The 13,620-nt window shown below is 37.5% G+C and overlaps 1 protein-coding gene and 4 non-coding genes across 5 annotated transcripts; 1 reads left to right on the top strand and 4 right to left on the bottom strand.

Annotated features, from left to right (window-relative positions):
* Positions 1–1,289: 1,289 nt before the first annotated feature.
* Positions 1,290–1,453, bottom strand: LOC118103093. Its single transcript, XR_004694820.1, has one exon. It is a non-coding gene; the product is annotated as a U1 spliceosomal RNA (small nuclear RNA).
* A 1,941-nt stretch (positions 1,454–3,394) lies between these two features.
* On the bottom strand, positions 3,395–3,558 carry LOC118103088. Its single transcript, XR_004694815.1, has one exon. It is a non-coding gene; the product is annotated as a U1 spliceosomal RNA (small nuclear RNA).
* A 2,932-nt stretch (positions 3,559–6,490) lies between these two features.
* Positions 6,491–6,654, bottom strand: LOC118103077. Its single transcript, XR_004694804.1, has one exon. It is a non-coding gene; the product is annotated as a U1 spliceosomal RNA (small nuclear RNA).
* A 2,171-nt stretch (positions 6,655–8,825) lies between these two features.
* On the bottom strand, positions 8,826–8,989 carry LOC118103065. Its single transcript, XR_004694793.1, has one exon. It is a non-coding gene; the product is annotated as a U1 spliceosomal RNA (small nuclear RNA).
* A 1,978-nt stretch (positions 8,990–10,967) lies between these two features.
* si:cabz01076231.1 (calcium-binding protein 2) lies at positions 10,968–13,616 on the top strand. Its single transcript, XM_035149055.1, has 8 exons — positions 10,968–11,129; positions 11,295–11,360; positions 11,562–11,712; positions 12,447–12,477; positions 12,605–12,748; positions 12,846–12,955; positions 13,088–13,235; positions 13,359–13,616. Exons 2-8 carry the CDS (start codon positions 11,296–11,298, stop codon positions 13,385–13,387), a joined length of 678 nt encoding a protein of 225 aa, XP_035004946.1. The 5' UTR covers positions 10,968–11,129; position 11,295; the 3' UTR covers positions 13,388–13,616.
* Positions 13,617–13,620: the final 4 nt, after the last annotated feature.

Raw genomic sequence — 13,620 nt, 5'->3', positions numbered from 1 at the left:
AGTAGCAAAAAGAAGGAGATAACCAACTAAACATTATGTAAGACAATTTACATCATTATAATTACTATTAACTCACTCCCATGCTTAAAAACATTATTTACTGAGCAGAAAAAATATAGAGTGTAATAGCTATTTCAAATTTTCAAGACAAAATAAAGTACATTTACTGAAAATATTCAAATGTGCTTCACAAAATCTGACTCTCGGGGCAACACAAAAAGCTATTGATTTGATAAACTTAACTTGACATTATAAAACAATAAAGCATCTAATCTGACATGCATGTGACCTGAATGAAAAAAATAAATAGAAAAATGGTTGTATTGACACTAAACATTACTGTATCATCACATGTAATTGATTATGAAACTGTGTCTAGCATAGTTTTCTGTAAGGCAAACTGTGACAGCAATTTCTTGTATTATTTACTTTTTTATATAATAAAGCTGGATTCAGCTGGGGTCTGTCCTGTAGTAATGGGTTGGGTCTACTTCTAGGAAAAGGGAGGGGTTATGTAAGAGTTTTCAGATTGACCTTAGTACCAGCCAACACCATTGTTGGCATTGTGACTAAAGACGTAAAACAAAAAAACCCTCACATTTCTGAGTGGCATGCAAACTACACAGGTTTTCTACACAGTCACTTTTGTCAGAAAATGTCCCTGGAGAAAAATTGGGTCTGAAACCTAATTGGAATTTAGAAAATGCCTATAGGTGCAGCCACACAAGAGACTGAGCAGATACAACTTCTTATTGCGCGCTCAAGTGGTAAAAGAGTGGAATTACAGATGAGAATAAAACATTTTCCCCATTAAAATTAACATGTAAAGAATTAGGTACATTTTGGCAGATACAAAGTTCCAATACAGCTGGACACACGTACGTTATAAGCCTGTGGTTTCTTTGTGACGTCATTCAAACACTCAATTTTTATGAGTTGTGAACAGTTAGTCAAAGAGTAGTTTCTATGGCTCCAGCTGATCTGACAGTTGATCTTTGTTAGTGAGGCAGGTACAACTACAAAGAATAAGATCACTGGAGTCAGAAGGGTTAAATAATAAAGACAGGCATTGAAATAAACATCAAGACACTCCATCTTCACATGAAATCATACTTATTTCTCAATTCAAAGGAACCATACTTTGTATTAGAGAAATAAACTTAGCTTTTTCTTTCTTATCCAATATATTTTAGGAGCAGCTGTCTAATACAGAACTGTGTTATACAGAACCTGTGAACGACTCTGATATTCATCATTCACTAGTTTTAATTTGTTATTCAACATTTAATCAGGGGAGAGCGCGAACGCAGTCCCCCACTACCAGAAATTATGCAATCGAGATTCCCACATTTGGGGAATTCGCAGGGGTCAATACAGCCGAAGTGCAATGGCTATACCTCGCCCTGGGTGAACCACCTTCTTGATCATGGTATCTCCCTTGCCAGGTAAGTATGAGTTGTACACGGCTCGTGGGGCGAAGTGATTCAGCCACACACTACTCAGACTGATGGTTGCACGGAAATAAGCAACGTGGTAAACATCGATGATCGCACCGTTTAGATGTCAAGAGTCAGACGTAGAAATAAAAATAAAAAACATTCAAAACTAAACGTTTGATTTGAGCGTTTAGTGCTTTATTTTTCTCTCCCACAATGCTTTGCTGTATTGTTTTACAGTAGGGTTCAAAAGTGTGAGACCACTTTCCCGTTCAAGTGAAGGAGGAAGTGGTCTCAGAGTTTTGGACTACACTGTACGCGTCACATGATACTCCACTTCCGGACACACTGTTTTCACATAAACATCTTCGTTCAGTGGCGCCATAAATGATCTAATATACAAACTCCACTTCAAATAACTACAAGATAAATAGTGGTGACGTTTCCAGTGACAGTTTTACTTTAATCCGTCGACTATAAGAGAAACAACGTAAAGTGACGTTAACTAAGACAACACAACAGCAGCTGGGGCGCCTGCTGGTGGATGCACAGACTCATTACACAATTATTTAGAAGTGTGGAAGTCAAAATAATGTACAAATCCACACAGGTTTACAAAAAAAACATAAGGACAGGGTGATGGAAGGGGATTGTAGGGGACGAGTAGCAAAAAGCAGGAGATAACCAACTAAACATTCTGTAAGACAATTTACATCGTTATAATTACTATTAACTCACTCCCATGCTTAAAAACATTATTTACTGAGCAGAAAAAATATAGAGTGTAATAGCTATTTCAAATTTTCAAGACAAAATAAAGTACATTTACTGAAAATATTCAAATGTGCTTCACAAAATCTGACTTTCAGGGCAATACAAAGAGCTATTGATTTGATTAACTTAACTTGTCATTGTAAAACAATAAAGCATCTAATCTGACATGCATGTGACCTGAATGAAAAAAATAACTAGAAAAATGGTTGTATTGACACTAAACATTACTGTATCATCACAGGTAATTGATTATGAAACTGTGTCTAGCATAGTTTTCTTTAAAGCAAACTGTGACTACAATTTCTTCTATTATTTACTTTTTTATATAATAAAGTTGGATTCAGCTGGGGTCTGTCCTGTAGTAGAATGGGGTGGAATGGGTTGGGTCTACTTCTAGGAAAAGGGAGGGGTTATGTAAGAGTTTTGAGATTGACCTCAGTACCAGCCAACACCATTGTTGGCATTGTGACTAAAGACGTAAAAAAAATCCCTCATATTTCTGAGTGGCACACAAACTACACAGCTTTTCTACACAGTCACTTTTGTCAGAAAATGTCCCTGGAGAAAAATTGGGTCTGGAACATAATTGGAATTTAGAAAATGCCTATAGGTGCAGCCACACAAGAGACTGAGCAGATACAACTTCTTATTGCGCGCTCAAGTGGTAAAAGAGTGGAATTACAGATGAGAATAAAACACTTATCCCATTAAAATTAACATGTAAAGAATTAGGTACATTTTGGCTGATACAAAGTTACAGTACAGCTGGACATTATAAGCTTGTGGTTTCTTTTTGACTTTTGACATCATTCAAACACTCAATGTTTATGAGTTCTGAACAGTTAGTCAAAGACTAGTTTTTTATGGCTCCGGCTGATCTGACAGTTGATCTTTGTTAGTGAAGCAGGTAAAAGTACAAAGAATAAGATCCCTAGAGTCAGAAGTGTTGAATAATACAGACAGGCATTGAAATAAACACCAAGACACTCCATCTTCACATGAAATAATATTTATTTCTCAATTCAAAGAAACAATACTTTGTATTAGAGAAATAAACTTAGCTTTTTCTTTCATATCCAATATATTTTAGGAGCAGCTGTGTAATACAAGACTGTTATACAGAACCTGTGAACGACTCTAATCTTCATCGTTCAAAAGTTCTAGATTACTATTCAACATTTAATCAGGGGAGAGCGCGAACGCAGTCCCCCACTACCAGAAATTATGCAATCGAGATTCCCACATTTGGGGAATTCGCAGGGGTCAATACAGCCGAAGTGCAATGGCTATACCTCGCCCTGGGTGAACCACCTTCTTGATCATGGTATCTCCCTTGCCAGGTAAGTATGAGTTGTACACGGCTCGTGGGGCGAAGTGATTCAGCCACACACTACTCAGACTGATGGTTGCACGGAAATAAGCAACGTGGTAAACATCGATGATCGCACCGTTTAGATGTCAAGAGTCAGACGTAGAAATAAAAATAAAAAACATTCAAAACCAAACGTTTGATTTGAGCGTTTAGTGCTTTATTTTTCTCTCCCACAATGCTTTGCTGTATTGTTTTACAGTAGGGTTTCAAAAGTGTGAGACCACTTCCCCGTTCAAGTGAAGGAGGAAGTGGTCTCAGAGTTTTGGACTACACTGTACGCGTCACGTGATACTCCACTTCCGGACACACTGTTTTCACATAAACATCTTCGTTCAGTGGCGCCATAAATGATCTAATATACAAACTCCACTTCTAATAACTACAAGATAAATAGTGGTGACGTTTCCAGAGACAGTTTTACTTTAACCCGTCGACTATAAGAGAAACAACGTAAAGTGACGTATTCTAAGACAACACAATAGCAGTTGTGACGCCACCTGGTGGATGCACACAAACATTACTCCATAATGTCGTAGTGTTGGAAGTCAAAATATTGTACAAATCCGCACAAGTTTTATAACAAGACACGTTCATTAAATGCTTTAACCGGAAACTACTTGAGCATTCAGTGATACATGATACAGAAATGTTAGAACTTATGTTTCTATTACTCTTTGGTCTACAAGATGAGAAAAGTCGACCCACTGACTATCTATTGATGTTCTCCTCTGAATGAGGCTTTAATTCGCTGTCAATATTGAATCTTATTTTCTTACACAAACTATTGAGAGTTACATTATTACATTACATTACATTACATTTAGCTGACGCTTTTACCCAAAGCGACTTACAATGAGTGCATTCAACCATGAGGGTACAAACCCAGAACAAGAATCAAGAAAGTACAATTTTCTTCAAGAAAGCCAGACTACAAAGTGCGTGAGTAAATAATGGCTAAAGAACATTACAAAGCAGTTTTAACACTTTTAATGATTAAAAACATTATTTACTGAGCAGAAAAATTATAGACTGGAATAGCTAATTCAAAATTTCAAGACAAAATAAAGGACATTTGCTAGAAATATTCAAATGTGCGTCACAAAATCTGACTGTCAGGGCAACACAAAGAGCTATAGATTTAATAAACTTAACTTGTCGTTATAAAACAATAAAGCATTTTTCTGACCTGCATGTGAACTGAATGAAACAAAATAATAGAAAAATGGTTGTATTGAAACTCAATATATTTGTACCATCACATACATTCGATTATGAAACTGTGTCTAGCATAGTTTTGTGTAAAGCAAACTGTGACTGCAATTTCTTGTATTATTTACATTTTTATATAATAAAGTTGGATTCAGCTGGGGTCTGTCCTGTAGTAGAATGGGGTGGAATGGGTTGGGTCTACTTCTAAGAAAAAGGAGGGGTTATGTAAGACAGGGGTCTTCAACGTTTTTCCGGCCAAGGACCCCCAAACTGATGGAGAGATGGAGCAGGGACCACCTACTATAAATATTGTATAAAATTGTGTTTTATATTAAACTGGGCCTAGTGTCATGTATAAACATAGCTACCCTGTTATTGTGCATTCAATACTAAGCTATTCAAATAATACACAGGTTCATATATTCATGTTTTTATTTTAAACATGTGCGAGGTACAGGGTGGCCGTGCCACTGCCATTTATAAACATACATCTTGCATACAACACTGAGCCATTACAATAATTCACAGATTCATGTTAATGTGTATTTAAAGACATTTAAATTTGTGGGGGAAAAATTAAAAATTAAAAAAATATAGAAAATTGTCTAATCAACCAAAAATTTCGCGACCCCCCTTCAGTACCTCCGCGGACCCCCTGTTGAAGACATCTGATGTAAGAGTTTTCAGATTGACCTCAGTACCAGCCAACACCATTGTTGGCATTGTGACTACAGACGTAAAAAAAAACCCTCACATTTCTGAGTGGCACACAAACTACACAGCTTTTCTACACAGTCACTTTTGTCCGAAAATGTCCCTGGAGAAAATTGGGTCTGAAACCTAATTGGAATTTAGAAAATGCCTATAGGTGCAGCCACACATGAGACTGAGCAGATACAACTTCACTTGCGCACTCAAGTGGTAAAAGAGTGCAATTACTAATGAGAATAAAACACTTTTCCCATTAAAATGAACAAGTAAAATATTAAGTACATTTTGGCTGATGCAAAGTTCCAATACAGCTGGACACACGTGCATTATAAGCCTGTGGTTTATTTTTTACTTTTGACGTCATTCAAAGACTCAATGTTTATGAATTGTGAACAGTTAGTCAAAGAGTAGTTTTTTATGGCTCTGGCTGATCTGACAGTTGATCTTTGTTAGTGAAGCAGGTAAAAGTACAAAGAATAAGGTTCCTGGAGTCAGAAGTGTGGAATAATACAGACAGGCATTGAAATAAACACCAAGACACTCCATCTTCACATGAAATAATATTTATTTTTCAATTACATCGGAACAATATTTGTATTAGAGAAATAAACTTAGCTTTTTCTTTCATATCCAATATATTTTTGAAGCCACTGTTAGTAACTATATTCACTGATTGAATTTACTTTTAAAAAATGGCAGACAGCACAGTAACCTCATATTAAGCTACATCCATGCATCTATGTTTTAATACTGAAACATCTTAATCGCCATCAGTAATAACTTACATTCATACCTTCAGTGCATTTGTGTGGTGTCAGAATAATCAGATCCCCAGTAAATACACTTACAATATGATGGTCTGGTCATTTCCTTAATAAAAGAATATGTCCTTACTTCAGAAGCTATTACTCTTAACTTCAATACAGGACCTATGACCGACTCTGATCATCACCATTCGATGATATTCATTTATTGTTCAACATTTAATCAGGGGAGAGCGCGAACGCAGTCCCCCACTACCAGAAATTATGCAATCGAGATTCCCACATTTGGGGAATTCGCAGGGGTCAATACAGCCGAAGTGCAATGGCTATACCTCGCCCTGGGTGAACCACCTTCTTGATCATGGTATCTCCCTTGCCAGGTAAGTATGAGTTGTACACGGCTCGTGGGGCGAAGTGATTCAGCCACACACTACTCAGACTGAGGTTGCACGGAAATAAGCAACGTGGTAAACATCGATGATCGCACCGTTTAGATGTCAAGAATCAGTCGTAGGCATAAAAATAAAAAACATTCAAAACTAAACGTTTGATTTGAGCGTTTAGTCTTTTCATTTTCTCTCCCACAATGCTTTGCTGTTATATTCAAGTGAAGGAGAAAGTGGTCTCTGAATTTTGGACGGCACTGTACGCGTCACGTGGTACGCTACTTCCGGAAACACTGTTTTCACATAAACATCTTCGTTCAGTGGCGCCATACATAATTTAATATACAATCTCCACTTCTTATAACTACAAGATAAATAGTGGTGACGTTTCCAGTGACAGTTTTACTTTAACCCGTCGACTATAAGAGAAACAACGTAAAGTGACGTTAACTAAGACAACACAACAGCAGCTGGGGCGCCTGCTGGTGGATGCACACAGTCATTACACAATTATTTAGAAGTGTGGAAGTCAAAATATTGTACAAATCCACACAGGTTTACAAAAAAAACATAAGGACAGGGTGATGGAAGGGGATTGTAGGGGATGAGTAGCAAAAAGCAGGAGATAACCAACTAAACATTCTGTAAGACAATTTACATCGTTATAATTACTATTAACTCACTCCCATGCTTAAAAACATTATTTACTGAGCAGAAAAAATATAGAGTGTAATAGCTATTTCAAATTTTCAAGACAAAATAAAGTACATTTACTGAAAATATTCAAATGTGCTTCACAAAATCTGACTTTCAGGGCAATACAAAGAGCTATTGATTTGATTAACTTAACTTGTCATTATAAAACAATAAAGCATCTAATCTGACATGCATGTGACCTGAATGAAAAAAATAACTAGAAAAATGGTTGTATTGACACTAAACATTACTGTATCATCACATGCAATTGATTATGAAACTGTGTCTAGCATAGTTTTCTTTAAAGCAAACTGTGACTACAATTTCTTGTATTATTTACTTTTTTATACAATAAAGTTGGATTCAGCTGGGGTCTGTCCTGTAGTAAAATGGGGTGGAATGGGTTGGGTCTACTTCTAGGAAAAGGGAGGGGTTATGTAAGAGTTTTCAGATTGACCTCAGTACCAGCCAACACCATTGTTGGCATTGTGACTACAGACGTAAAAAAAAAAACTCACATTTCTGAGTGGCACACAAACTACACAGCTTTTCTACACAGTCACTTTTGTCAGAAAATGTCCCTGGAGAAAAGTTGGGTCTGGAACATAATTGGAATTTAGAAAATGCCTATAGGTGCAGCCACACAAGAGACTGAGCAGATACAACTTCTTATTGCGCGCTCAAGTGGTAAAAGAGTGCAATTACTAATGAGAATAAAACACTTTTCCCATTAAAATGAACAAGTAAAATATTAAGTACATTTTGGCTGATGCAAAGTTCCAATACAGCTGGACACACGTACATTATAAGCATGTGGTTTATTTTTTAATTTTGACGTCATTCAAAGACTCAATGTTAATGAGTTGTGAACAGTTTGTCAAAGAGTAGTTTTTTATGGCTCTGGCTGATCTGACAGTTGATCTTTGTTAGTGAGGCAGGTAAAAGTACAAAGAATAAGATCCCTAGAGTCAGAAGTGTTGAATAATACAGACAGGCATTGAAATAAACACCAAGACACTCCATCTTCACATGAAATAATATTTATTTTTCAATTACAACGGAACAATATTTGTATTAGAGAAATAAATTTAGCTTTTTCTTTCATATCCAATATATTTTTGGAGCCACTGTTAGTAACTATATTCACTGATTGAATTTACTTTAAAAAATGGGAGACGCAGACAGCACAGAAACCTCATATTAGGCTACATCCATGCATCTATGTTTTAATACTGAAACATCTTAATCCGTAATCGCCATCAGTAATAACTTACATTCATACCTTCAGTGCATTTGTGTGGTGTCAGAATAATCAGATCCCCAGTAAATACACTTACAATATGATGGTCTGGTCATTTCCTTAATAAAAGAATATGTCCTTACTTCAGAAGCTATTACTCTTAACTTCAATACAGGACCTATGACCGACTCTGATCATCACCATTCGATGATATTCATTTATTGTTCAACATTTAATCAGGGGAGAGCGCGAACGCAGTCCCCCACTACCAGAAATTATGCAATCGAGATTCCCACATTTGGGGAATTCGCAGGGGTCAATACAGCCGAAGTGCAATGGCTATACCTCGCCCTGGGTGAACCACCTTCTTGATCATGGTATCTCCCTTGCCAGGTAAGTATGAGTTGTACACGGCTCGTGGGGCGAAGTGATTCAGCCACACACTACTCAGACTGATGGTTGCACGGAAATAAGCAACGTGGTAAACATCGATGATCGCACCGTTTAGATGTCAAGAATCAGTCGTAGGCATAAAAATAAAAAACATTCAAAACTAAACGTTTGATTTGAGCGTTTAGTCTTTTCATTTTCTCTCCCACAATGCTTTGCTGTTATATTCAAGTGAAGGAGAAAGTGGTCTCTGAATTTTGGACGGCACTGTACGCGTCACGTGGTACGCTACTTCCGGAAACACTGTTTTCACATAAACATCTTCGTTCAGTGGCGCCATACATAATTTAATATACAATCTCCACTTCTTATAACTACAAGATAAATAGTGGTGACGTTTCCAGTGACAGTTTTACTTTAACCCGTCGACTATAAGAGAAACAACGTAAAGTGACGTTAACTAAGACAACACAACAGCAGCCTGCTGGTGGATGCACACAGTCATTACACAATTATTTAGTGTGGAAGTCAAAATAATGTACAAATCCGCACAGGTTTTATAACAAGACACGTTCATTTAATTTTTTAACCGGAAACTAGTTGAGCATTCAGGGATTCATGATACAGAAATGTGAGAATTTGTGTTTCTATTACTCTTTGGTCTACAAGATGAGAAAAGTCGACCCACCGACTATCTATTGATGTTCTCATCTAAATGAGGCTTTAATTCGCTGTCAACATTGACACTTATATTCTTACACAAACTATTGGGAGTTAAATAATGGCTAAAGAACATTACACAGCAGTTTTAACGCCAGTGTCTGATCAGCTACGAGATGCTAGGCTACAGCTACGAGATGCTAGCTCTAGCTGTAGCCTAGCATCTCGTAGCTGATCAGACACTTCCAGTTCCGGTTTGAAAGGTCGCAGCGTCAATTAAAACTAGTGTCACAGTCAATAAATGTTTCTAGAAGTTTTTCCTCTCACCTGAGAGTTGAGGGTCGACGTGCGCCATTAAAAACATTCCTCCAAACCGCCCCCCCATAAAAATAAAGCCTCAAACTTTGTCTCCAGCTCATGTTGACAATCTTCCTCTGGTAGTAATCGATATATCCCTTAAAGGTTTTCAATAAAAACCCTAAATATCAATAAATCTACAGATATTAGCGGTAACACGCGGACGCCAAACACAGAAACAGATGATTTGCCAATGACGTACAGGTGCGCAGCGCGGATGCGGGAAATTACCCGGATGCAGATTCAACAACATACTTTGAATACAACAACAAAACCAATAATACATTTAAAAAATATATATTTACACACTGTTATACCTTTAAAATGAAAAAATCGTAGTGAATCACTAAGTGATTTAATTGATTTCAAGCTGATTGAATTTGATCTTGTGTTTACAGACATGTTGAGTCATTCACATTTATCATTTCTGGAGAGTGGTCTTCAGAGTGGAGGTGAGAAAAAGTCATGGATACAAATGATGTTGGTGAATTGGTGAGATATGATTTAGCGTTTCGATTCATTTAAAGCAGATTTTATTCATAGGAAACTGTGTCATCCTATGTTAAAACAGAGGCCCGTTGAGTCATTTCCCAGTATTCACAGCACCTTTATCATTTTTAGAAATTGATCTTAAGAGTGGAGGTGACAAAACATAACTGGGAGAAATGGAAGTGATGAAAATGTTTACAGATCACTGCTGTGAGTGATGCAATGTATGTGAATTGATGGAGAGAGTGCTGAAAATAATTGACATTTGTGGTGTGGGAACCAAAATCAACTCTGCAAGGTGAAAAAGGCGGATGTGAAGACAATAAAAAAAATGGAGGCTTGTTGGATTTGCCTCCAAATAAAGACAGAAAGTTAAAGTTGGGTTTGAACCCAGTGGGAAATGACGTCTTGAAGATCAAGTCATGCACACCACCGCTTCACGTTTTGCTTTCTAATCATCAGCCCAACACTTACTTAGGTAATTACCTGTTAAGCCTCTCTAACGTAAGAAGGTCAAGAGAGGAGAGCGGAAAAGCGAGCGGACAGGACAGTGCGCAGCCTTTCCCAAAGCACGAAGAGGACACGTAGGGCCGGGCTCCTCAATCTCTTGTTTTCTTATCTCACCGTTTAGGAGAGGAAGATAAGGTAAGCAAACTGCACTGAAGTACAGATGCATGGGGAATGAATGATTTGCAATTAAAGTGTTCTCATAAATTTAGATTTTAATCCATTTGTAAACCTTCCAAAAAACAGATATAAAAATATTTCTGCTGCCTTGGATACATAGTGTGAGTCCCTGTTCATCCACAGCATGTCCAAGAAAGGAGAGAGGACCCCCTCTACAACTTCTGTGAGCTCTGTGGTGTCAAAAGACAGGTACATTTACACTCTTGCAAAAATCTCACTATGCTTTTCTGTATTTGACACTGGTAACATTCTTGGAAATGCATCTATCCAAAGTGTTTGGTTGACGACTCTGTTAATGTTTGATCCCCAATTTGTAGCAAGACAACGCTGGTAACTCTTTTTATTTTTCATTAGCAAAGGCTAATTGTGCGTTAATTCTTTTAATTTTAGCAAAGATGGCGACCCTAAACCTGGCATGTCTCAAGACTCCCCGACGGGTTCAGTCTCCGATACACCCAAGAAATCTTCAAAGAAATCCAAAAAAACCACAGAGAGTATGAACAAAGTCTACAACTCCGTGCTCAACAGTGTTTTTGGAGCGGTAAGTAGCTGACTGAGGCACATGTACTGTATTTATGAAGAGGACACCCTCCCACTGCTGTGACCTTTAACCTTTGACTGCGCGATGACTTTAAAGTTCATATGTGGTCATTTGTTTCATTTTAGCACCTTCCTGCCTCAGTTAATACCCTTTCATAAAAGTTTGTTTTTGTACTGATGAAACTTACTGATAATTTAAAGTTTAGATTTTTAAAATAATAACCACACACTGAGAGAAGCTTGCAGATTTCTAAAATATCCTTAATTTATATGATTGAGATCTAAAGACATAGATCATTATCTGTACGTCAGACATAAAGAGTCACGCAAAGGTTGAGGTGGAAGTCAGGCGATGAACTTGTTCCTGATCTTTCTGGAGCTGCTAATCCTGGTGTTGCTACAGCATTAGCAGCTCATTAGTGGGGGATTAATGTTACATTTCATTAGGGTCATGCAGTTGAAGAGCACCACCAAACAAATTAGTTGCTTCAACTTGTAAATGTGCACGCACGCATGTATCGTTGTGCTGCCCGAGGCGATAACAGGTGATTCATGATAACCATACTGTGAATGCTACACATTCTCACATATCACCACCCATCCCTGTTAGTGTATGCTGTCCCCATATTTAAAGTTGTACAGTGTTTGAAAATCCAAGACATTATAGGCATTACAATTAAATTGTGATATATTAAATTATGTTAAATTAAACGTGTGTGATTACTGTTCCTGCAGGAGAGAGAACTGGCTCAGGCTGAGTTAGATGGTAAGTCTCTTTGCCACATTACAATTATTAACATGTTAATAAAACAATCCATCATCTACAATCCTGAAAATATTGCATTAAATAATCATAATGATTATAATCTGTGACCCTATGACCTTTCTCACAGAGCTGCAGGAGGCCTTCAAAGAGTTTGACTACGACCAAGATGGATACCTGAACTACAAGGATGTGGCTGAGTGCATGAGGACGATGGGATACATGCCCACAGAGATGGAGCTGCTGGAGATAGTGCAACAGATAAAGATGAGAAGTGAGCAAATTGTGGTTGTAAAATATTCAGTTGTTCTAGCAAGTATAAAAGGAAAATCTAGTTTTAGACATTTTCTTTGCCCATTTCCTCTCCGCAGTGGGCGGATTAATGGATTTTGAGGACTTTACTGAATTGATGGGACCCAGGATGATGGGAGAGACTGCTGACATGCTGGGACTCAAGGAGCTCCAGTCTGCCTTTCTACAGGTCAGTCGGTCAATGATGCATTTTTGAAGTTATCAACTTTGCCAAGTCTGTTTGTTTGTAAATTTGTGTCGCAATGTTTAATTTTGAAGTTATCTGGTAGTGATGTTTTCCTCAATTTCCTTTTGTTGAAAGTTTGACCTGGATGGAGATGGAAAGATCAACCAGGACGAGATGAAGGAGGCAGTGAAGACGCTGCTGGGAGAGAAGCTGAAGAAAGGAGAACTGGAGGAGATCCTGAAGGAGCTGGACATTAACGCAGATGGAAACATTGACTTTGAAGGTGGGAATCAGTGGTTGAGACACATTGTGTTTTCAAAAAGCTGATTATAAAATGGATTACATTTATATGTGTGCTATTGAAGATGCATTACCACTCACTGAACTCTGCTTCTTTCTCCTTCAGAGTTTATGATGATGCTCTCCATTCGCTAGCAGCTGGAAAGACAGACCACATGGACGTAATACACAAACACTTCTGAGTCACTCCAGGGATAGTAAATTGGAAACCACTCTTTGGTTGCTTAAGTAATGAGAACGATGCAGCACAGCATCAAATGCACTCCATGCTGTCATCTATGTTTTTGTAGATGCATGTTTTTCATATAAATCATGTAAATAAGACTAAAATGTTTTGCTATTTTAATAAAGAAATGTAAATCAGTCTT

This window comes from Hippoglossus stenolepis, chromosome 23, assembly GCF_022539355.2.
Source record: "Hippoglossus stenolepis isolate QCI-W04-F060 chromosome 23, HSTE1.2, whole genome shotgun sequence".
In the NCBI taxonomy this organism is placed as follows: domain Eukaryota; kingdom Metazoa; phylum Chordata; class Actinopteri; order Pleuronectiformes; family Pleuronectidae; genus Hippoglossus; species Hippoglossus stenolepis.
The sequence above is the reverse complement of the archived record's forward strand: the minus strand, read 5'-3'. Positions and strand labels throughout refer to the sequence as shown.